The 24,447-nt window shown below is 43.2% G+C and overlaps 1 protein-coding gene across 12 annotated transcripts in view; it reads right to left on the bottom strand.

Annotated features, from left to right (window-relative positions):
• The window catches only part of LOC309611802 (uncharacterized protein), a 198,837-nt gene that overhangs the window by 14,084 nt on the left and 160,306 nt on the right, over nt 1-24,447 (bottom strand). For 2 of the 12 annotated variants that reach the window (XR_014234751.1, XM_082356661.1), the window contains 3 exons: nt 6,415-6,475; nt 281-454; nt 77-123 (listed from right to left, as the gene is read on the bottom strand). Coding sequence is in view for 3 of the 12 variants with exons in the window: in XM_082356661.1 (XP_082212787.1) it covers nt 116-123; nt 281-454; nt 6,415-6,475 (243 nt within the window). In the remaining 9 variants the exon portion in view is untranslated. The other 10 variants (XR_014234748.1, XR_014234745.1, XR_014234749.1 and 7 more) reach the window with 10 other exon arrangements.

Raw genomic sequence — 24,447 nt, 5'->3', positions numbered from 1 at the left:
AATTTGAGAAATTCCCTTACATTTCTCCCTTCAAATTTTATAACAAGGGAAAAGTAGTGACAACCCTTATACTTACATTCAATTGCATCATCTGGCCACATGCCTTCTACATCAATCAAATATCTACAAAACAACAAAATTCGAGTCATTTGTAAATAAAAAGGAAAGAAAATCAAGTTTTTGCAAAAAAAGGTCCAATTGTGCTTTACAAATACAGATAGAAAAATCCTAAGAAAATATCAGCATATCTAATCAATAATTATTAAAGCATGATATATACCATGACTACAAAAAGGCTTTATTCCGGAGTTTCCCTGGTGGCGCAGTGTTGAGAATCTGCCTGCCAATGCACGGGACACGGATTCGAGCTCTGGTCTGGGAAGATCGCACATGCCCCGGAGCGACTGGGTCCGTGAGCCACAACTACTGAGCCTGCGCGTCTGGAGCCCGTGCTCTGCAACAAGAGAGGCCGCGATAGTGAGAGGCCCGCCCACCGCGATGAACAGTGGCCCCCGCTTGCCGCAACTAGGGAAAGCGCTCGCATAGAAACAAAGACCCAACACAGCCAAAAAAAAAAAAAAAAAAAAAAAAAAAACAGGCTTTATTCCAAGGACCAAGGATGCAAGGATAACGCAACTTTAGAAAATCTATTAATATAGTTATTTACATTAATACAACAATTTAATCAATAAATGAAAGAGAATAAAATACAGGACCAAACTGGCAGATGTTAAAAAGTTATCTGATAACATACAACGGTCAGTTTCGGTCAAAATGCTTTGTACACTAAAAACAGGAGACTTAATATGACAAGAGTATTCATCAAGAACCAACAAATAACAAAAGACAAATTAGGACAAATATTAACATCATATCTAAAAAACCCTATCTAATCAACCACAGGAGCCAGAAACTTAGGAATCACCATCACTGACAGCTATTTCTCCCTCACCCTCATCCTCAACCCACCACCAGTGCTGACAATGATACTGCCTACATACCTCTAGAATCTGTCCACATCTTTCCACCAAAATGACCACCATACCCTGGTCCAAGCCACCATTATGCCCAATTTCTACACAAGTCTCCTAACTTGCTTCCTTGCTTCCACTCTTTCTCCCTGCAGTGTATTCTCCACTCGGTAGCAAAACGATAGGTTGAAAATGCAATTGGGTATGTTCCACACACTCACCTTCAACAAAAATAGTTCAATGGTTTTCTATTACTCTTCAAGTCTGAAACCTTAAACATAAGCCTGCACGATCGAGCTCCTACCCACACTTGCAGCTCCATTATAATGACATGCTCCCCCAACGGCCCCACCTTCCTGGCCAGTTCCTCCAACACAGCATATGCTTTCCTCTTAGAGGGTCTTTTGCTATTCCTTATGCTCAGAAATCTCTCCCCAACGTCCCTATCTGGTTAATACCTACTCATCCTTCAGATATCAGCTGAAACATCCCTAAACCTTCTCTAATCTCCATGATGAGATCAAATCCTCCCTAAAATATGCTCTCATGGTACCATGTCCCTCTCCTTGGCACCTGTCAGAGTTGTAATTCTACATGCAGAGTGTGATTCTTGAATAGCTATTCCCTCTCTGGACTGCTAGAATTCACAAAGGGCAGGCAGGTCAAGTCTCCTCACTCACAAAATTTCTCAAGTCTTTTTGCTAGCACCCAGCACAGTGCTTAAACATAACAGATGCTCAATACGTATTTCCTGCATGAACAACCATACATTGGTACAGTGTAGCAACACCCACAAAAAGCATAAGGGCATAAACTCCTTGATGCAGAAGTCCCATTCTGAGTGAAGTTAACTGAGACAAAGCATATATATTCAAAGATGTTCACACAGGAATGTTCATTACTTTGATGTTTTATAATATCAAAAACTTCTGACTTGTACATGTTCATCAGTAAGCAAAGGAACAATGCAGCCTTAAAAAAAAAAATAAACCGATCAACAAAGGATTAATCTCCAAAATATATCAATAGGTCATGCAGCTCACTATTAAAAACACAAACAACCCAATCAAAAAATGGGCTGAAGACCTAAATAGACATTTCTCCAAAGAAGACATACAGATGGCCAAGAAGCACACGAAAAGCTGCTCAACATCACTAATTATTAAAGAAATGCAAATCAAAACTACAATGAGGTATCACCTCACACCGCTTAGAATGGGCATCATCAGAAAATCTACAAACAGCAAATGCTGGAGAGGATGTGAGGAAAGGGAACCCTCTTGCACTGCTGGTGGGAATGTAAACTGATACAGCCACTATGGAGAACAGTATGCAGGTTCCTTAAAAACTAAAAATAGAATTACCATATGACCCAGTAATCCCACTACTGGGCATATACCCAGAGAAAACCATAATTCAAAAAGACATATGCACCCCAATGTTCACTGCAGCACTATTCACAATAGCTAGGTCACGGAAGCAACCTAAACGCCCATCGACAGGTGCACGGACAAAGAAGATGTGGTACGCATATACAATGGAATATTACTCAGCGATAAAAAAGAACGAACTTGGGTCATTTGTAGAGACGTGGATGGACCTCGAGACTGTCATACAGAGTGAAGTCAGTCAGAAAGAGAAAAACAAATATTATATATTAATGCATATATGTGGAATCTAGAAAAGTGGTACAGAAGAACCGGTTTGCAAGGCAGAAATAGAGACACAGATGTAGAGAACAAACGTATGGACATCAAGGGGGGAAAGCGGGGCAGGGCGGGGGTCGGTGGTGGTGAGATGAATTGGGAGATTGGGATTGACATATATACACTAATATGTATAAAATAGATAACTAATAAGAACCTGCTGTATAAAAAATAAATAAATTTTTTAAATTCAAAAATAAATAAATAAATAAACTAATTAAAAAAAAAAAAAAGAATGAGGTTGGGAGACTGTCAAAACAGCACACAGATCACACACTCAAGCCCCGGAAGATGGGGAACTGCCTTAAGTCCCCCACTTCGGATGACATCTCCCTGCCTCACAAGTCTCAATCCGACTGGGCTAGCTTTGGCAAGGGGACGGAGCTGGATCAGGAGCTGCTGCTGCCATATCTGGATCAAGTTCCAGTTTTGGTCTCTCATCCAACACCTAGTCAGACTCGCCTAGCACCTCAGCTGAGAGGAGCAAATTAGGATAGCTCAAAGAATAGGCCTCATACAGCATCAGCCTGAAGGAGTTTATGACCCTGGAAGAAATGGATCAGAAAAAAGGATCCGGGGGACTTCCCTGGTGGTGCAGCGGCTAAAGACTCCACACTCCCAACGCAGGGGGCCCGGGTTCGTTCCCCGGTCAGGGAACTAGATCCCACATGCATGCCGCAACTAAGAGTTTGCATGCCACAACTAAGGAGCCCACCGACTGCAATTAAGACCCGGCGCAACCAAATAAATGAATAAATAAAATAAAACAAATATTTAAAAAAAAGATCGGGGAGTGTGTGATCTGTATGATGCACTTTGTTTATGAGAACCCAATTTGATTTCTGCTGTGTATGCAGATCACCTGGGCTGTACAGATGACTGGCTGATGAGATCCTTCACGTGCCCCTCCTGCATGGAGACAGTTGATGCAGCACTGCTTTTGTCCTACGAGACTAACTGAGCCAGTGTCTCTCACCTGACTTCAAGTGAACCATCATTTTTGGTGGTTTTGATCTTTTGTGGTTGAGCCCAAAGAGCCAGGGATTAGGAATTAAGATCATGCATGAAAGTTTCCTAAAAATTCCTGAACGGCTGCAGATGTTGGGGAAAAGCACGTGATATTTTAGAAATTTAGGGGGAAAAAGGAGGATGGTATTTTTATGTAAAGCCTTCACCCAGTGTTGAAAAATATAATTGTTATTTAGATCTTGTTATTCCTCCAGTACATAGGAATTGTGTAAAGTGTTACAGCAGCTATATATGTTTCAACTGTGTGCCAAAGATTAGGATAAAGATAGTGGTTGTTTTTCCTAAGTGAGATAACTTTCTTCTTCCCCCTACCCAAATTCTTTTCTGAAGTTGCTGGCATTTGGGTCAAGGTTTTATGAAAAGCCACATTTTAGAACACTGGCACAAAAAAAGGAGTTTTAAGCTGGTTTGCATAGTTCTTTTTTTGTTTTAGAATAAACATAGAGCACTTATATTTTTTACTTTATAGGAACTCCACAAGTTAAGGTCCCATTGTTCTTTTGCTGTGATTGTTGTTACTATTGATGTTGCTGTTTTCTGTCTTTGCTGGTTCTTTCTAATCTACCATTTGTCATTATTGGCATATGATCATCTCAGGGTCACAAGATGGCTGCTGTAAAACCAAATATCATATTCTCACAAAACAAGGAGGAAGCAGAAAAAGAGCCCAAATGGTCATTTTCCTAATGCCTATTTATCTTTTCTCAGAGAAAAATATCATTCTCATAAGCACAATAACAGCCTTCCCTTAATTACTCATTTGCCAAAACAGACTGATATGACCATTCGTAAGACAATTCATGGCAAAGAGGGATATGATAATGATTGTCTTAGCCTAACAAGGATTTATCCACTCAAGCTGAATGCTTCACTCCTCAAAAAAGTCATAAAGCTCTATGAGCAAGGAAGAACTACTAAGTGACTGTTAAGTAAACCATCAGAATTGTTTGTCCAAGACCATACGATTCTTTCTTTCCACTGGAAATGGAATTCATTGCCTTAGGTCTTTTTCAATAGTGTACTATTACTGTTGGGGCTGGCTCTGTGCTTGAAAACCAGCTGAAAACCAGTTATAACCTGTTACAAGTGCTATATCTGTTTGCAGTTAAGAAATGCAGAATTCAAAGTGATCTCCTAGCTTGTAAGCCAACTGAGATTCACTGTCCCTCTTCTATAAAAAAAATGAGCTAATGTGTCCAGAAACTAACTCTAGTAAAGTGGGGTTTATTAACATTACCCTTTCTTATGAGTTTCGTCAAATTATTTTGGTTGTTAACATGGTGATAATTAAAAGTCAAGGTAAATTTTAAATATTAAGAATTCTGATGTATTGAGCTTGAATTATGCCACCATGCTTATGTAAAAATGAAAGTGGCACCATGGTTACACTGAGAAAAGTTTCTCAGTTGTAACCATTTTGATTTCTTCTTTCCTGTGACCTCCTTCCCTGTTGTCTTGAAGCACAGCAAAAGGATACTGCATGTCTTCTTACTGTAGTGCTGAGGTTATTGAAGTTATATAAAACACATCTCAGTCTCTTGTTTCTTGGAAGGAAAGTCCTGCTAGTTGACTGACAATTCTAAGCAGGGAGAATTAAGAGAAATGTGTTTCATGTTTTGCACACAAATGAAGAATTTGTATAATCACGACTTCACAGCTGTGATCTCAAAAAAGAAGGAATTTCTCTCTTTCTATTTTTCTTGCAATTAACGTAAGAACACTCTAAATCTCTAAGTTTCTGAAGCGTTAGTAGAGATGGTCTAGTAAAGATGTAGTTGTAATGTTTTACCCATTTAGCATGTGTTTATTTTTCCTTATGTACTCCAAGGTGACATATTTGTTCAGCTCAGTGATATTACAGCTAAAACAATCATTCATTAGTAAAAGGAGAAGCAATCTCAACCTAACAAATCAGAAGTGTTTCTTATTATTTTATACTGAGTTGAATATTTGACTCTTAACACTTTTTGCTACATACAAAACACAAGTCTCTTGAAGGGTTCCTCATAAGTGCATTATACAAGGATTTAGTATGTCCTAAGCACTTAAAGATTTGACATTCAACTGTAGTAGTATCCATGTTGGTTACTTTTCTTACGAGCCCCATGATGAGTTGGAGAAACACTGAAAGAATTAAGAGTATCAGGTTCTATTAAATTGTTACATGTATCTTGCTTAAGTTTGTGCTCATTTATTTATATCCAACTACATAAAGCAAATTTGGAGGAAAAAAAAGAATAATAAATAAATAAGAATGAGGTCTCCAAATATTGTCAGACGAAGATGTCCTCCATATATTAAATTATAAACCAGAATGTCTAAAACACTATACCATTAAATCACAGGTACAGTCAGTTCTGTATATCCAACGGTTCCATAACCTGCAGATATGGAAGCCCGACTGTACTACACCATTTTACATACGGGACTTGAGCATCCGAGGATTTTCGGATCCATGGGGAGTCCTAAAACCAATCCCCCTGCAGATACCAAGGGACCATTGTATATGCTTATATCTGCATTTTTTACGTCTGAAAAAATATGTGCTAAATTATTACTGGTGGTAACATCTGAGTAGGGGGCAAAATTGCCTTCCACTTCATACACTTCTCTGACTGCATTTTTTGCATTCAGCTTACATTAGCTTACATTACTATTGTAAACAGAACAATTTAAACATGCTCTGCCTCTTGGGGTTGGCAACTCACCTGCACATGAGGTAGCCAGTCCTGTTGAAACCATGGGTACAGTGGACACCAAGAAGTCTGTCTAGAAAACAGGGAATATGGAATTAAGTAAGCGAAGTAGATACACTAAAAACGAGTTATACAATTTTCTGAAGAGTAGCCTTTATTAGTTACCACAACACTACCACTATCCTGAAAAGGAAAAACTCTGAAGAAAAGAGTGTTTTTGCAGGAACGTACTATAAAGAATTAACTACTATACAGTCAAAATTCATTGTCTCTGGGAAATTTTGCATAGCCTCCAATCAGATGCAATAGTGTGGACTGGAGAATGCCCATCAGGAACTGATCTGACTATAGAAAAAGGGAGTGGAAAAAAAAAACAGGCTATCAGAAGAACAGAATTTGTTTTTGAGTGAAACAAATGGAATGCCTTCACTTTTAATGCTCAATATTAAAAAGAACAAACGGTTTCTGAAGGGCTCTTGGGGTCCCCAAAGCACTTCCATTCCTTCTCTCCTTCACTGCTCCTCACACGCCACGGGTCTATGTGCCTGGGGAGTTCTCGGGTTAAGTAGCACCGTTCTTATTTCACAATGAAAAAGTAAGGCTTGAGAACGTAAGCCCAAGCTGCAGAGCAGGCAAACAGAAAAAAGACTAGAATCGAGTCTCAGATTTTTCCAACGATGCCACAGTATTTTGTGGTCCAGGACTTAAAAAAAATTATATGAGAGAGTAAATAAAAAACAACAACATGTAGCTGATCTCTGCAAAAGCTATGTCTGTGACTAGGTGGTGTCTGGCATTCGTCATCTCCTGCCTGGAATACTACCGCCCTACAATTCTAACAATCTCTTCTATTTCAACTGATCCTCCACATGGAAGATGTTCTCTCTCTAAAATATAAACTTGGCTGGATTGCTCTGTTGCTTAAAAATCTGTTGTAGCAATGCAACTTCCCTAACACGAAGCGTCTGCAACTTCTCCAGAGTCTCTGCCCCTGCCGTCAGTTCGGCATCGGCTACCGGTACCCCTTTCCAGACACTCATGGGTAGTGCCTACCTTTACCAACATTCTAGCACGACTATGTTATCTGGAGTTACTGACCACAGCCAGATCTCCACTTCAGCTGCTTCCTATCCAGGTGTTCTTGAGTGGGACATCACAGCAAGCATTGAAAAGAATTCTTCTTCACTCGGAGACTTTACTCTGGCACTCACTGACCGCCACACAGCTGCCTCCTCCATGTTTCTGGCAGCCCAGGATGATAAAACTTCAGACGCCAAGAACATGGTCCCTCTACATCCATCGCTTTCTGGCAGCCTTGCTCAGGGAACACCATCTCAGATTCCAAATCAGGGGCAGAGCCGCCTGTCACTTCCCTGCCAGGACGGAAGCCAGGTATATTACTATAACCAAGGCACACTGGGGTCTTTACTGTATGGAGAACTTGGCTCCTGCCCGCAATCCTACGGCTCGGCGTCATACACAGGAAGTCGGGCCTCTGGGCAACCAGAAATGGGAATGGGACTGAAGGAGATTCAGCCCACAAATATCCGACCACCAGCTTCCACCTCTGCAGTCTGCCACCCTGTGTCTGCTCAACGCATCACAGAAACAAGTTTTCAAGGTGAGTATAACAAACGCCAGAGAAAGTTGAAGAATGAGGTCGGCATTCAAAAATGGGGTCAAATCGACAGCTGGGAAGGGGTGTAGAGACAGGTAGAATTTAGATCCTGAGCCTTTAATAACCACTACCTTCTCTCAGTGCTCTCTGTTTTTAGACTCTATATGAGAACACCTAGGGCTTCCCTGGTGGCGCCTGCCAATGCAGGGGACACGGGTTCGAGCCCTGGTCTGCGAAGATCCCACATGCCGTGCAGCAACTAAGCGCATGTGCCACAACGACGGAGCCTGCATTCTAGAGCCCGTGAGCCTCAACTACCGAAGCCCACGTGCCTACAGCCCATGCTCCGCAACAAGAGAAGCCACCGCGATGAGATGCCCGCACACCGCAACCGAGAGTAGCCCCCGCTAGCCGCCAACTAGAGAAAGCCCGTGCACAGCAATGAGAGACCCAGTGCAGCCAAAAAAATAAATACGTAGAATAAATAAGTTCAAACAGTAAATAAATACATAAACATAAATTACAAAAAAAAAGAACACCTAATGCAGGTGGGAAGGTGGGAGGGCCACTGTAGAGGTCATCTATGCTACATGTACAAGAACCCCGAGAGCACACCAATCGGTACCACACTTTTCACTGCTGTAGCCGATCGTTCCCCCTGTACTGCCACACTGTAGCACTCCCTTCCCTCATCTACTGCTATAGTCTCTTTGGAAGGTGTTTCCGAACTCTTGTTATCAGAGTGCCAGTTGAACTGTCCTCACTTCCTTCATTTATACCAGGATTGAAGACCTTGTGGTCCGAGATCCTGTCCAGAGAGCAAGCAGGCTAAGGCTCTGTCTTTGTTGATGTATTTCATCAGAAAGGGCTCTACCCCCTCTCCTAGTTCATGGTGTGAAGTGTTCTTGGCCTCTCGGGAAAGTGGGGAGAATGGAAAGGACCCTATATGAGAATGCTAGGCTCTGTAAAACATTTCAGGTTTTTAAAAATAAGACTCATTTTGTATTGGACTGACAACAGTCCTATGAAATACAAAGAAGGCCGAGAATCAGTGACAGGAAAGGATCACCAGTAAGAACTACAGCAGTCACCGCTTACCTCGTAGCATAGGGCACTGTCCGTGATCCTTAAGAAGAGTTAGTAGAAATGCCTTGCCCATCTTGCCCCTGAACCCCTTGAAAGGTACACGACTGCTGTGTTGGTGTTTAGGGGGAGCATCTCACTTACCAGGGACTGACTTCTCCCTTGATTCCTCTGTAGTGATGGAGACTTCCCCGCTGATGAAAAATTCCCTGGGATTGCAACCTCCAAGCCAGACAGCTTTCCTATGGAATGACAGAGAACTTGTCAAGGTGAAACACCAGTCTGCGGGAGAAAGGGAGGAAGAGAATGATGGAAATCGTTTCTGGGAAACTATTTTTACATTATGTGTTGTTTGTTCCCGGTAAATAAACTGAAATCTTCTTAACAGTACAACAAAATCTAAACCACTAAAGCCAACAATACAGGAGTATAACGTTCGACAAAAATTTCTTTGGCTGTGCAGCATGTGGGATCTTAGCTCCCCAACCAGGGATTGAACCCACGCCTGCTGCGTTGGAAGCGCAGAGTCTTCACCACGGGACCACCGGGGAAGTCCCAGGACTATCACTTTTAAAGGAGAAGGTACAAACCCCTCGGTTCTATGAACTGGAGATTTTTAGTAAGAAGTCAATATATTTGTTGTTAGGCACATTTTATGTTAGGCTGTCTCCCTGCACAGGATGCAGGCGCCTTGAGAATGGAAGTCATATCCCTCTATAGTACGTCCCTCTTCTTTCTGCTTTGCAGTTTGCTGCTCCACTTGTTCAACCCCACCTAGTAATAACCTATACTTCCCTTGTTCCTGTTTTCCCATCTGGAAAACAGACAAAAGGCAACCAAACAACGCAAAGGTCTCAACAAATAAGGGATATCCAAAACCAGAGATGGCCAGAACTTCTGTACCCCTGATGAAATAGTCCTCATACAAAACCTGATAATCAAATTCCTTAATGCTAGGAATCACAGTGAAAAATAGTATCTGAACTGACTTCTGTCAGATGAGTGAGAACTAAGGTTAATTCAGTGTATCTGAAGCATAGAAAGTGAGGGCAAAAGTGGCACAAGATGGGGCTAGAGAAGCAGAGAGGATTCTAGACCACGCAGAGTCTTAAAGGCCAACAGTGTGTTTTCTATTCTCAAAACAATGCTTGTGAGCGATGTTTATGAGCAACGTTCCAACTTGCTTTGAAGGTTTCTTGTGTGAAGAGTGGATTGGAAGGAAACAAGATATATGGACACCAGTTAGGACCTAATCGCAACAGACAGGCAAGTTCAGTATTAGGAAGTTGAGGAAGAGCTGGCTGACAGATTCCAAAGAAATTCAGGAGATGAACTGAAGCGGGCTTAATGGGGTAGGAGATGGAGGAAAGGAAGGTCTTAGGGAATTCAAGGGTTTACTGCACACATGAGCAAAGTCTCAAAATTAATCATTTGAACGTACAGAGGCGGATCTCCCAAATGACACCGGTTAGGAAGCAACGGTACGCCCTTTAGAATTCCTAGAGACAACACAAATCAACTGTTTCGATGGAAAATTCGGCGGGACTCTTGATTTCCATGGGAATACAGAGAAAAGAGACACTGATCTGGCTTGCAGGTATATTTAGGAAGTTGTTAGCCGGACATCACCTACTAGTATCATGTAAGTAGGCCGTCCGAAGTAGGAAGCTTAGGGGAAAAACCTGGAGGAAAACTTAAAAGCTTAAGCCACACCTCTACACTACACCACCTTTCACAATTTCTTCTCAGATAAGCATCATCCCCATCAGTGAAGAAACTCGTACCTCATAATAGGAAAAACAGGCCTAAAGATTCAATGTGTGTCTTGGGAGGTCCCATCTATGCGATATCTTCCTGGGACCAGAAAAGGCCCCAGGAAGATCCATCTCTGCACCCCTGAAAGCTTACCACCAAGGAAAATGACTAGGTCCATAGATTTCCTCCCTCAAACCAGCTTACCTCACACATAGATCATTAGCAACTCCGCCCTTACTCACATTATCACAGTCACAAGAGTGGTTAGGGAGAAAAGCACTAACCAGGGGAACTAAAACAGAGGCAATCCAGGCCAAGCTGGGCTGGTGGCAGATATCTGCTCCTTACGCTCGGGTGCATAATGCGACTCACCACAGTGCCTTTTTCACAGACCCTTTTGAACGTTTCTCCACAGAATCCAACAGCTCAAGTTAGTTCATGACGCTTCAAGGTCAACAATCGTCAAGAGAAAAACATGCAATATGTCTTACAATGTTGGATTCCTTACAAACAGGACAAGGAGATAACCATGTAGACAAAACCAGAGCATTTGAAAACATCTGTATTCTACAAACACACCAGTGAATGCTATAAATAAGGTACTATGACATAAAACAAAATGAAAACTAGATGTGAGACTCTTCTCTTCAGTGTACAGACTTCATGGCAGTTGCTGCACACTATCTAGCTACTTAGATCTTTAACTCTCTGTTCTGTTAATACCAAATGAGGCCCAAGTGTGTCAACCTGTTTCCCACAGAAACCAAAAAGTCTACATGCATCTCTTTTCTCCTGTGCCCTTTCACCTTACCTGCTCCCAATTCTCCACCAACGTCCTCCTCTTTCTCTAATTATTCTCCTCTTCATTTTGCTTGGCCTTGCCCCCAAGCATGCAAGACAGAGAGTCCTAGAGGTCCAAGATTCTAGAGTGGCTGTTTGCAAGGCGGAGGAGATTACAGTAACTGCCACACTGTATATACTTCTGTGCAAAGAAAAAGGGACAGTGTTCAGAATGTCTCTCACATATAACAAGAGCTGGAGATGGCAGGATACCTGTGTGGCCCAAGGAACTAGAGCTAGCAAATTATGGGCCAAACAATTGCAACCAAAGGCTGGAAGAGGAAAGGTCTGCAACCAGCTCTGTCTCCTAGCTCTCTGGTATTTGCTGCCAACGGGCAGAGTCTATTTCGTGAAGCATCAAGCACTGAAAAGAAGACTCCTGCTGCTGGAAGTTGACAGGAAGTAACGTCCAATGCAAGATCAAGGCTTGTCCTCGAAGCAATGCCCATAATGGAAGAAAAAAAAAAAAGAGAAAGCGGAAGAGAAATGTTAAGTCGCAAGTCCAACCTGGCCCCCAGCCTAGCCCAGCCCAAGGAAGGTAGGAGTCAAGGAGAAGAAACTAAAAGAGAAGAGCCTTGGACCACAACATTCTCCACAAGGTACACTCAAGAAACTTCACCCTACTCTTGAACCAAGTTACAAAGAGAGCTTCTTAATCCCTACTTTGGCTCCTTAAAAGCTGCTATCAGTTCACTCATTAGACACATCTGATTTCAGAACAACTGTAATAGTTCAAACTAGATGGCTCTTTCCTTCCTAAGGATTATTAATTAAAGAAGATCTATATAGCTCTAAGTATATGATACATAAAATAGAATACTCTGTAGAATATAAGTAACTCTTAGTTCAGTGTATTAATGAACGTCTGTAAGAAATGTTGCAATGATTTCCCTAATGGAAGAGCCTGGGGGAGGTAAATCTGTCTTCTAGGATTTCCTCCTCCCCAAAGCTCAGAAACTCAGGTGTTGTTTTAGCTCTCCTACACTCTCTTCACCCAAGCCCGCCTTCCTGTTGGGGATCGGACCTCCCTATTGGCTCTCTCATACCTTTCAACTGCCTGCTTTGTGACATCACTCTCCTCCCAAACCTACTACCACTTGGTAGAGCCTTGGGGTTTCCGTGGAGCTGTTTGGACCAGTAACCAGTGACCTCTGTACTGGACACGTGCGCCGTTCAGCTGCAGCCACTCAGACATCCTCTAGTGTTGTCTCCTCATCCCTTGTACCTGCAGTGGATGCTTCCTCTTCTCTGACCATGTCAGGTAAGAAAAGAAACTTTGGAAAGTTTTGCGTTCGATTTCTTTTGCCCCTAAATTGAGTAGGAGATTCAAAATAGCATGGAATAATGAGGGAAAGTATTGAACTACAAGTCTGGAGACCTAATTTCACTTTTGACTTTGACGTTTACTATCTGTGTGACTTTGGACAAATCACTGGCTGTCTCACAAAGCCTGTTGCTTTCCTTAACTGTTACGTTAGGATACCACATTGGGTTGATCACTCTGATCCCCTTCTTTTCCAGTATTGAGCCTTAAAGGGTACCCATGTAGAAAACGAAATCAGACACTTCTCAAGAGTGTTTCAACAGAAACACAGAAAAGCCAGGGGACATAGAAAACTAGCAATATATACCAAGATGTTTCATCTCTAATGGTCTCCCTCCACTAGGATTTCGACTAGTTGAAAAGAGAGAATAGGGAGAGAGGATGGAGAGTACTGGGCTCTACAGGGAGGCACAGAGTCGAGCGTAAGGAAGTTTAGGACGGTTTTCATTAGCACAGGCCAACAGGCACCAAGAGATGGGAGAAAATGTAAGAATGAAGAGGGAAAGCATAGAGGAGCTCTCAAGAAAAACGGAGTTTGCAATGGAATGCTGATGGGAACCAAAGATTTTCAATTAAAGCAGAAACAGCACAGAGGGAAACCTGCTCAGAGCAGGGCAAAACCAAGTTGATGGTAGCAAACCCTTACATTAACAGACTTAAGAAGGAAAGTAAGGCCAGAACAGGGGATCACCGGGAAAGGCAGCTTATCAGAAAAGTCATACTCCGTTTTCTTTCTTTTATTGCCTCTCTGAATACAGTTGGCCACTTGACAGTTTTGAATATAAACATTTTAGAAATACGTTTTAGAAATGATGCCTCCTATAAACAAGCAACCACAGTGGTTATCTAGGGGGCTGCTTTTCAGTGTTTTATTCTTTCTAATTTTTAAACTAGGTAGACATTTCACCAATTCAACATTTTAAGTGATATCTTCTAAATTGAATCAGAAGGACTATTTTCCTTGGTGTGATATGTAGGTTCTAAGGCAAGGCTGCTTTTCATTTTTACAGTTATTTCCTTCCTAACACAGAGAGCACATTGATCAACAGCCATCGTTCGCTTGTAGATCTTAGCTACCGAAGAAGAAGAAGAAGAAGAAAAAGTCAAGCCCCACATCTCTAATTCCCCCCACTTAGGGAATTCCCTGGCGGTCCAGTGCTTAGGACTCGGTGCTTTCACGGCCAGGGCCACGCGGCGCGGCCAAAGAAACAAAACAAACAAACATCCACGTTTATCGAAAACCATATTGTGGAGTCCTGTGGATTTTCTTACATTTGAAAATCTTTTTTAATTGGATTCTAGGCATGATGGTTTTTTGAGGTTTTGGGATGCCATCTTCTTGGATGCTGAAGATGATTCTAATCTAAGTTCTAGGATAAATCCAAAAACCTTCCTGATACATTTTAAGCTTCCTTTCTGCTTATTATATAAGCTATATTCATTGAAATATATATTTCTCCTAGGCTTAATACCTCTTACTTGCTGGGTAAAAATATGAAGGAGCACAATAATGAAACTCTTTTACACTTATTATTTTGCTGTCTGCTTCGTACCGGTTTTCATTGAAATACTTGTCTATATGTGTTGTGGCTACCTATACATGCACATTTATTGCATTCTGTTGCTTGTTATGCATTTTTTACTGACATACCTTCTCTGTCTGTATGCATTGGCTAGGAATTCATTCACCTCTATCACCTCCATCGTGTCTTCTGGTTAATAGTATTCACTAAACTAGAGTGGGCAAAATTCACTTTCATAATATTGCATGGATGGTACAGAATGCCATTTGTTAGTAAATTCATTAGGCTTCGATACTTGCCACATACCCCAGTTTTCATTAATATCTATGGATTTCTTTTTCGTTAACGTAATATGCTTGTCATGATTTTTCTTTGTCTTTCTAGAACTTATTGTATCTTCCTCCATATAAATCATACGCAACAGATCAGCTTATTCATCTATTAATTATTACTGCTATTATTATTGGTGGTGGTGTTATAACCACTTTACAGGTGAGGAATCTGAAGTAATCAGATAACTTTTCCCTTTCCAAAAGCACTTAAGAAATCCACTTTCGGGTAATCATTTTGAGGTAGGATGAGAAACCGGGCTTGAAGAGGGCAAAAATGACTCTTTCAATTCACCAGTTGGACTGAGCTGTACGTCACCTCTAGGTAATAGCGTGGGAACTGCACAAGCAAAGGGAGACACTGAAGACGACCATGGTAATAGCCGTACTGTTTTCTAATGGACAAAAAAAATGCCTATATTATAAGTTCTATTTCTCCTGCTTTCTGGCAGTATCATGCTCAGAGTGGAGTCCTGGCAAGGAAGTCAGGATACTTAGGTTCTGAAACCTGGTAATGATACTAACATAATGAGAGAACTTGAACAAGTCAACCCGACCTCTCTGAGCCTCAGTTTCCTTACTCACGAAATGAGACTGAGAACATCGAAGTTCTCTAAGGGCCTCCTAGTTCTAAAATGCTTCCAGTCTAGGAAATAGCATAGAAGTCAATACGAGTGCAGGCTGAAGGGAAAGACAGGGCAGGGAGAAGGTTGCTTCCAGCCTAGAGAACAATCTCTGAACCATACCACTTGGCTCTTCTGCCCGTCTGTGCCCAAGATGGGAGCACAGGCAGTTAATAGAGAAGAGTGGAAAACTGCTCAGTCCTTACAGCCATCATTAACTGTCTGATTTTGGGTTTCTCAGGAAGTAGTGATAGTAGAGGTGTCCTGATAGCAAGAACCTTCAGATGATGCCGTTCCTCAAACGTAGTGAGAATTTCTCAACCTCCCTGAGTTTTTCATGACCCTCTTGTTCTTACAGAAAATTTCCAACATCCATCTCTACTTGGAACTCTAAATTCTCTGCAGCATTCTCCTCCTGTGGTGAGCAATGCAACTTCCCTAACACGAAGTGTCTGCAACTTCTCCAGAGTCTCTGCCCCTGCCGTCAGTTCGGCATCGGCTACTGGTACCCCTTTCCAGACACTCATGGGTAGTGCCTACCTTTACCAACATTCTAGCACGACTATGTTATCTGGAGTTACTGACCACAGCCAGATCTCCACTTCAGCTGCTTCCTATCCAGGTGTTCTTGAGTGGGACATCACAGCAAGCACTGAAAAGAATTCTTCTTCACTCGGAGACTTTACTCTGGCACTCACTGACCGCCACACAGCTGCCTCCTCCATGTCTCTGGCAGCCCAGTATGATAAAACTTCAGACGCCAAGAACATGGTCCCTCTACATCCATCGCTTTCTGCCAGCCTTGCTCAGGGAACACCATCTCAGATTCCAAATCAGGGGCAGAGCCGCCTGCCACTTCCCTGCCAGGAAGGGAGCCAGGTATATTACTATAACCAAGGCACACTGGGGTCTTTACTGTATGGAGAACTTGGCTCCTGCCCGCAATCCTACGGCTCGGCGTCATACACAGGAAGTCGGGCCTCTGGGCAACCAGAAATGGGAATGGGACTGAAGGAGATTCAGCCCACAAATATCCGACCACCAGCTTCCACCTCTGCAGTCTGCCACCCTGTGTCTGCTCAACGCATCACAGAAACAAGTTTTCAAGGTGAGTATAACAAACGCCAGAGAAAGTTGAAGAATGAGGTCGGCATTCAAAAATGGGGTCAAATCGACAGCTGGGAAGGGGTGTAGAGGCCGGTAGAATTTAGATCCTGAGCCTTTAATAACCACTACCTTCTCTCAGTGCTCTCTGTTTTTAGACTCTATATGAGAACACCTAGGGCTTCCCTGGTGGCGCCTGCCAATGCAGGGGACACGGGTTCGAGCCCTGGTCTGCGAAGATCCCACATGCCGTGCAGCAACTAAGCGCATGTGCCACAACGACGGAGCCTGCATTCTAGAGCCCGTGAGCCTCAACTACCGAAGCCCACGTGCCTACAGCCCATGCTCCGCAACAAGAGAAGCCACCGCGATGAGATGCCCGCACACCGCAACCGAGAGTAGCCCCCGCTAGCCGCCAACTAGAGAAAGCCCGTGCACAGCAATGAGAGACCCAGTGCAGCCAAAAAAATAAATACGTAGAATAAATAAGTTCAAACAGTAAATAAATACATAAACATAAATTACAAAAAAAAAGAACACCTAATGCAGGTGGGAAGGTGGGAGGGCCACTGCAGAGGTCATCTATGCTACATGTACAAGAACCCCGAGAGCACACCAATCGGTACCACACTTTTCACTGCTGTAGCCGATCATTCCCCCTGTACTGCCACACTGTAGCACTCCCTTCCCTCATCTACTGCTATAGTCTCTTTGGAAGGTGTTTCAGAACTCTTGTTATCAGAGTGCCAGTTGAACTGTCCTCACTTCCTTCATTTATACCAGGATTGAAGACCTTGTGGTCCGAGATCCTGTCCAGAGAGCAAGCAGGCTAAGACTCTGTCTTTGTTGATGTATTTCATCAGAAAGGGCTCTACCCCCTCTCCTAGTTCATGGTGTGAAGTGTTCTTGGCCTCTCGGGAAAGTGGGGAGAATGGAAAGGACCCTATATGAGAATGCTAGGCTCTGTAAAACATTTCAGGTTTTTAAAAATAAGACTCATTTTGTATTGGACTGACAACAGTCCTATGAAATACAAAGAAAGCCGAGAATCAGTGACAGGAAAGGATCACCAGTAAGAACTACAGCAGTCACCGCTTACCTCGTAGCATAGGGCACTGTCCGTGATCCTTAAGAAGAGTTAGTAGAAATGCCTTGCCCATCTTGCCCCTGAACCCCTTGAAAGGTACACGACTGCTGTGTTGGTGTTTAGGGGGAGCATCTCACTTACCAGGGACTGACTTCTCCCTTGATTCCTCTGTAGTGATGGAGACTTCCCCGCTGATGAAAAATTCCCTGGGATTGCAACCTCCAAGCCAGACAGCTTTCCTATGGAATGACAGAGAACTTGTCAAGGTGAAACACCAGTCTGAGGGAGAAAGGGAGGAAGAGAATGATGGAAATCGTTTCTGGGAAACTATTTTTACATTATGTGTTGTTTGTTCCCGGTAAATAAACTGAAATCTTCTTAACAGTAAAACAAAATCTAAACCACTAAAGCCAATAATACAGGAGTATAACGTTTGAAAAAAATTTCTTTGGCTGCGCAGCATGTGGGATCTTAGCTCCCCAACCAGGGATTGAACCCACGCCTGCTGCATTGGAAGCGCAGAGTCTTCACCACGGGACCACCGGGGAAGTCCCAGGACTATCACTTTTAAAGGAGAAGGTACAAACCCCTCGGTTCTATGAACTGGAGATTTTTAGTAAGAAGTCAATATATTTGTTGTTAGGCACATTTTATGTTAGGCTGTCGCCCTGCACAGGATGCAGGCGCCTTGAAAATGGAAGTCATATCCCTCTATAGTACGTCCCTCTTCTTTCTGCTTTGCAGTTTGCTGCTCCACTTGTTCAACCCCACCTAGTAATAACCTATACTTCCCTTGTTCCTGTTTTCCCATCTGGAAAACAGACAAAAGGCAACCAAACAACGCAAAGGTCTCAACAAATAAGGGATATCCAAAACCAGAGATGGCCAGAACTTCTGTACCCCTGATGAAATAGTCCTCATACAAAACCTGATAATCAAATTCCTTAATGCTAGGAATCACAGTGAAAAATAGTATCTGAACTGACTTCTGTCAGATGAGTGAGAACTAAGGTTAATTCAGTGTATCTGAAGCATAGAAAGTGAGGGCAAAAGTGGCACAAGATGGGGCTAAAGCAGAGAGGATTCTAGACCACGCAGAGTCTTAAAGGCCAACACTGTGTTTTCTATTCTCAAAACAATGCTTGTGAGCGATGTTTATGAGCAATGTTCCAACTTGCTTTGAAGGTTTTTTGTGTGAAGAATGGATTGGAAGGAAACAAGATATATGGACACCAGTTAGGACCTAATCGCAACAGACAGGCAAGTTCAGTATTAGGAAGTTGAGGAAGAGCTGGCTGACAGATTCCAAAGAAATTCAGGAGATGAACTGAAGCGGGCTTAATGGGGTAGGAGATGGAGGAAAGGAAGGTCTTAGGGAATTAAAGGGTTTACTGCACACATGAGCAAAGTCTCAAAATTAATCATTTGAACGTACAGAGGTAGATCTCTCAAATGACTCCGGTTAGGAAGCAACGGTACGCCCTTTAGAATTCCTAGAGACAACACAAATCAACTGTTTCGATGGAAAATTCGGCGGGACCGGTGCGTTTTTTCACTCCAACTTAGCTCCAGTTCCTATTACTCACATCTTCTGTGCCAAAACAACACAGCTGGAGGAACTGAAGGGGATTCCGTTTTGGTAATTAAGGAGTGTCCCCAACACTGACAGTCCCATCTTAAAAAGCACTCCCTCTGCATTTTACCCGAGGAGCAATGGCCAGAGCCTCCCTTTGAAAACGATGGGCAGAAATGAGAACATCACACACTGTCCCTTTCAGCTACTGTGAACTGAGCCGCGAGACGACCAATACCCCCTGGCACAGCGCGGACGGGCCAGCGCGCGGGGGCAACAGGGACAGGAGACAGCACAAGAGACGAAGCCCAGGCCCAGGGGCCAAGGCCTATTACCTTTCCGGCATGTGCAAAACATAAAACAGAAGCAATATTGTAACAAATTCATTAAAGACTTAAGAAAAAAACAAAACTCAGATGCTAAAGTGCCTACTCTAACCACTATACTATATTGCTTCTATAAAACAAGCACTAAACCTCAGATACAGAAAAAAACCCTTTTCGTGTCCTCACACCTAGGTCAAAATTACAAAGCGTTAATTCAGGAGACAGAAAGGGAAGGAATAAATCTGAATGAATCTGAGTCAGAACACAGTGCTATATAACCTTAGGCAAATTCCACAATACCCATGCCTCAACATGGCAAATTCCACAATACCCATGCCTCAACCTCCCTATCTATAAAGGAGTTAACCACACCAGCGCTAACCATTACTTGCCTCCTGGTAGCTTGTGAGTGTTAATTAATATTTGTAATAAATACACAGATCATCAGTTGAAAGAAACAAGGAAAACTACAGCGTTATTATTATTGCCTTGTTGCTAGAGCTAAACACCACAAATCAACATAAATAACTTATGTACACCAAGAATGTAGGGTTTGAATATGTACTTTGAAAGGCCATCATATAATTAGTTGTTTCACCTCTAATTGCTTTTCCTTTTTTTTTTTTTTGAATTTAAAAAAGCAATACAGGGACTTCCCTGGTGGTTCAGTGGTAAAGAATCCGTCCTGCAATGCAGGGGACGCGGGTTCGATTCCCGGTCGGGGAACTAAGATCCCACATGCCGCGGGGCAACTAAGCCCTCGCACCAAACTACTGAGCTCGCACACCTCAATGAGGTAGCCCACGTGCAGCAAACTACAGAGCCCACGCGCTCTGGAGCCTGCACGCCACAACTACAGAGCCCACGTGCCACAACTAGAGAGAGAAAACCCGCACGCCACAACTAGAGAGAAGCTCTCATGCTGCAACGAAGAGCCCGTGCGCCGCAACGACAATAAAGATCCCACATGCCTTAACGAAGGTCCCGCGTGCCGCAACTAAGACCCAATACAGCCAATCAACCAATCAATCAATCAAGTGGGGCGGGGGGAGCAATACAGGAATTTCCCTGGCAGTCCAGTGGTTAAGACTCCAAGCTCCCAATGCAGGGGGCACGGGCTCGATCCCTGATTGGGGAACCAAGATCCCACATGTGGCACAGCGTAGCCGGAAAAAAAACAAAAAAAGCAACACATACCCTACGGCATTTATCCCAGAGAACGCATGTTCGCACAAAAAAAGGTACACAAATGTCCACAGCATCTCTATCAGTAATAGTCAGGAAATGGGAAAAAAACTCAGATGTTCTTCAATGGGCAAGTGATTAAACAAACTGAAGTACAGCCAAACCATGGAATACTACTCAGCAATTAAAAAGAAAGCGGCACTGGGACCTCTCTGGTGTTCCAGCGGTTAAGACTCTGCACTCTCAATGCAGGGGGCCCAGGTTCCATCCCTGGTCAGGGAACTAGATCCCGCATGCTGCAACTAAAGACCCGCACAGCCAAATAAATAAATAAATAAATATTTTTTTTAAAAAAGAGGAGCACTGTTGATTCATGCAATTTGGATGACTCTCCAGGGAATTACACTGATTGAAAAAGGCCAATCCAAAAGGTTGCATACTGGGAATTCCCTGGCGGTCCAGTGTTTAGCACTCAGCACTTTCACTACCTGGGCTGGGTTCAATCCTTGGTCGGGGAACTAAGATCGCACAACCGGCAGCGCAGCCAAAAAAAAATTTTTTTTACTTAAAAAAAAAAAAAAGGTTACACACTATATGATTTTATTCACATAACATTCTTTTTTTTTAATTAATTAGTTAATTTATTTTATTTTTGGCTGCGTTGGGTCTTCGTTGCTGCGTGTGGGCTTTCTCTAGTTGCGGCGAGCGGGGGCTACTCTTTGTTGCAGTGTGCGGGCTTCTCGCTGCGGTGGCTTCTCTTGTTGCAGAGCACGGGCTCTAGGCACGCGGGCTTCAGTAGTTGTGGCACGTGGGCTCAGTAGTTGTGGCTCCCGGGCTCTAAAGCGCAGGCTCAGTCGTTGTGGCGCATGGGCTTAGCTGCTCCGCGGCATGTGGGATCTTCCCGGACAAGGGATCAAACCCATGTCCCCTGCAATGGCAGGCAGATTCTTAACCGCTGCGCCACCAGGGAAGTCCCACATAACATTCTTGAAATGACAGGTTGCCAGGGACAGATAGGGCCGGGGGAGTGGGAGATGGGCCATCTTCCCCAGGGGGTATTTTCCCTTGATCATCTGCACAAAAACTTTAATTGCAACTTTATCCACTGCACTATCAGATCACTATGATTTGGTGGGGAGTGGGGGAGCAGCAGTGGCTATAAAATGGCATCAGGAGAGATCCTGTGGGATGGAAATGTTCTCTATCTTGACTGTGTCAATGGCAATACCCAGGTTGTGACAGTATACTATGATTCTGTAAGATGTTACCATTGGGGAAAACTGGGTAAAGGACACACAGGAGCTATCGCACTATTATTTCTTACAACTGCATGTAAACCTACAATAATCTGGACACAAAAAGTTTAATCAGAAATGAAGGCAACACATGCCTCTTGTAACAAGTAAAACAATAGTCTGTGGTCAGTCTCTTTCTCTACCCGTCCCATTCCCTCCCTCTTGAGATAACCATGCAAACTCACTGCTCATACAAACAGGCATGCATTTAATACTTTCTGTTTACTGTATCAAAATGGGATCATACATACTACATATTACCCTGCAGCCTACCTTCTTCACCCATCATCCCTATATCATAGAGAGCTTAAAAAAAAAAAATTTTTTTTTAAGTGCCAAGCAGGATGGCAGGTATAGAAAATTTTCTGACTAGGGCAAATCTGACAAATGTTTACCGTGCTAATGTGCCATAGCTCAGCCAGGTGCATTCAGTGAGAGCACAATATGCAAGTAGCATTCTAAAGAGATCTGCAAAAAATGCAAGGTCTTCAGCAGCTCTTCGAGGATCCCATCCCCCTCTCTGCCTCCTCCATGGAACCATCCCATGGAGGTTGAACAGTTTAACTCCATTTGCCCCTCCTGCTGTTTGTGCTTTCGTTGTATACTTCTGTTCTACATCTCCACAAGACATTATTATTGTCACTTATTTACAAAATAACATATAAATATAAAGGTGTATGTACCTGGGTATATGTACATGTATATATTAGACACACACACACTTTAAGTGCTCTTTGTTCTTTCCTGCAGTTGTGTTCTTTTTTTTGGGGGGCGGGGGGGGCAAGTTTTTATATTGGTAAAGTTCTGTACTACTAGAAATATAAGATTTGAAAAGAAAAGTGAGACTTGAGGATCATCTGTGGAGCTTATCCTCATTCTCCTGCTGACGCATTATATGTTTATAATTTGAGAACTGCAGATAAATACAAACTGGTCTTCTCCATACTTGCTCACTAAGGAATTCCTCATTTCTAGGAAACGTCTATTTCAAGGAAAGGAAACAAACAAAAACACCTAGTGCACTAGATGATTAAAAGGTACACATTTTATAGCCTGAGTTCGAGAAAAAAATTACCCAAGAAACGGCCTTTTTCCCTAGGAGCCAGCTTCTACTAGGGGAGTCTAGGGTTCTCTAGGCAAAGAAAAAAAACTTGCCAGTTTAAACAGAATAACAGAAACGTTCAGCCAATCAAATATACAGAACTCATCACTTGCAGTGAGGAATGAAAGGCCTGTATCAACAGAAACAATAAATGGCACCGGCAACGTCTGCAACAGAAAACAAACAGGAAATCCTTTAAAAAGCCAAAATTGCAAAGACAGATGAACAGGGTATGAAATTACACGCCGGGCAATGCACCTGTTAAAGGAAAAGAGGCGCACACCAAGTCTGAAGTCTTAAGAATTCGGTGTTTAACACTACTTCTGCATGCTGCCCAGCAGAAAACTCGGGTCCTGGCTTAATCCACAACGCACACTTCATTTAAGGAGGTGAACTGCTTGGTCTGACTCAGTTTCTTATTCTGTAAAATGAATGCAACACAGCTGTCGTGAGTCCCCAAAGAATTCTGCACAAACGCTTTGTAACTCCAAAGTGCTGTGCAAATCAGAGCAGCCCTTCTCTCCTTCACATTCGTTGGACTTAGAATTTCAGAAGTTTAGCTGAAAATACAGACGACTCGGAAGCAAGGGACTGAGAGTGGCCCACACAGGTGGAAAGAAATGCAGAAACTGGAGCACCTCATACAAACCGCAAGAGACCACGTTCACGTGCACACGTTATCAGTGACAGAAAACGCCACCGGTAGCAACTGTAAACCACTGAGAGGACCAGCAACGACATGTGTCCAAATCCAGCCGGCAGCACAGCCTCGTCGGCGGCAATGCCTTAAACACAGCTCCCCGCACTCCGCGGCCTAACAAGATCCACTTTTTCCAAAAAGTTTAGCAACTTGCCAAGTACACTGGCGTAGTTCACCTTTTTTAATTGCTAAGCAAACATGCAGGGGAGTTGAGACAATCAAGGGAATGTTCAGCCTTCCTCAAAAATAAGATCCAGGAAATTCACGTTTTGCTTGAACAGTTTCATGTCTAAAACTGATCACAAACCTCTGTTTGATGTTGTTTTCTCGCTGCTGGCCAATGAGCCCGGGAAAGAGAACCAATTCTTTCAAACAGGGAGGGCTCTCTGCACTCTTCAGCTAAACCAGCGAGGCTTTACCACCGTCACGTTTAAAATAATGAGGAGGATGCCTCCATAGAGTTTACCGGGCTGCGCTAATCACGAGGGGCCTCGGGCGCCCAGGGCGGATCCCAGCGCCGGTGGCCGCGGGACCGGACGCCCTCCCCGGGACCCCCCCAGGACCCCCTCCCCGGGACG

Source organism: Balaenoptera borealis (assembly GCF_965194805.1).
Source record: "Balaenoptera borealis genome assembly, chromosome: 15".
Classification (NCBI taxonomy): Eukaryota; Metazoa; Chordata; class Mammalia; order Artiodactyla; family Balaenopteridae; genus Balaenoptera; species Balaenoptera borealis.
This window is presented reverse-complemented; position numbering and strand designations above follow the sequence as displayed.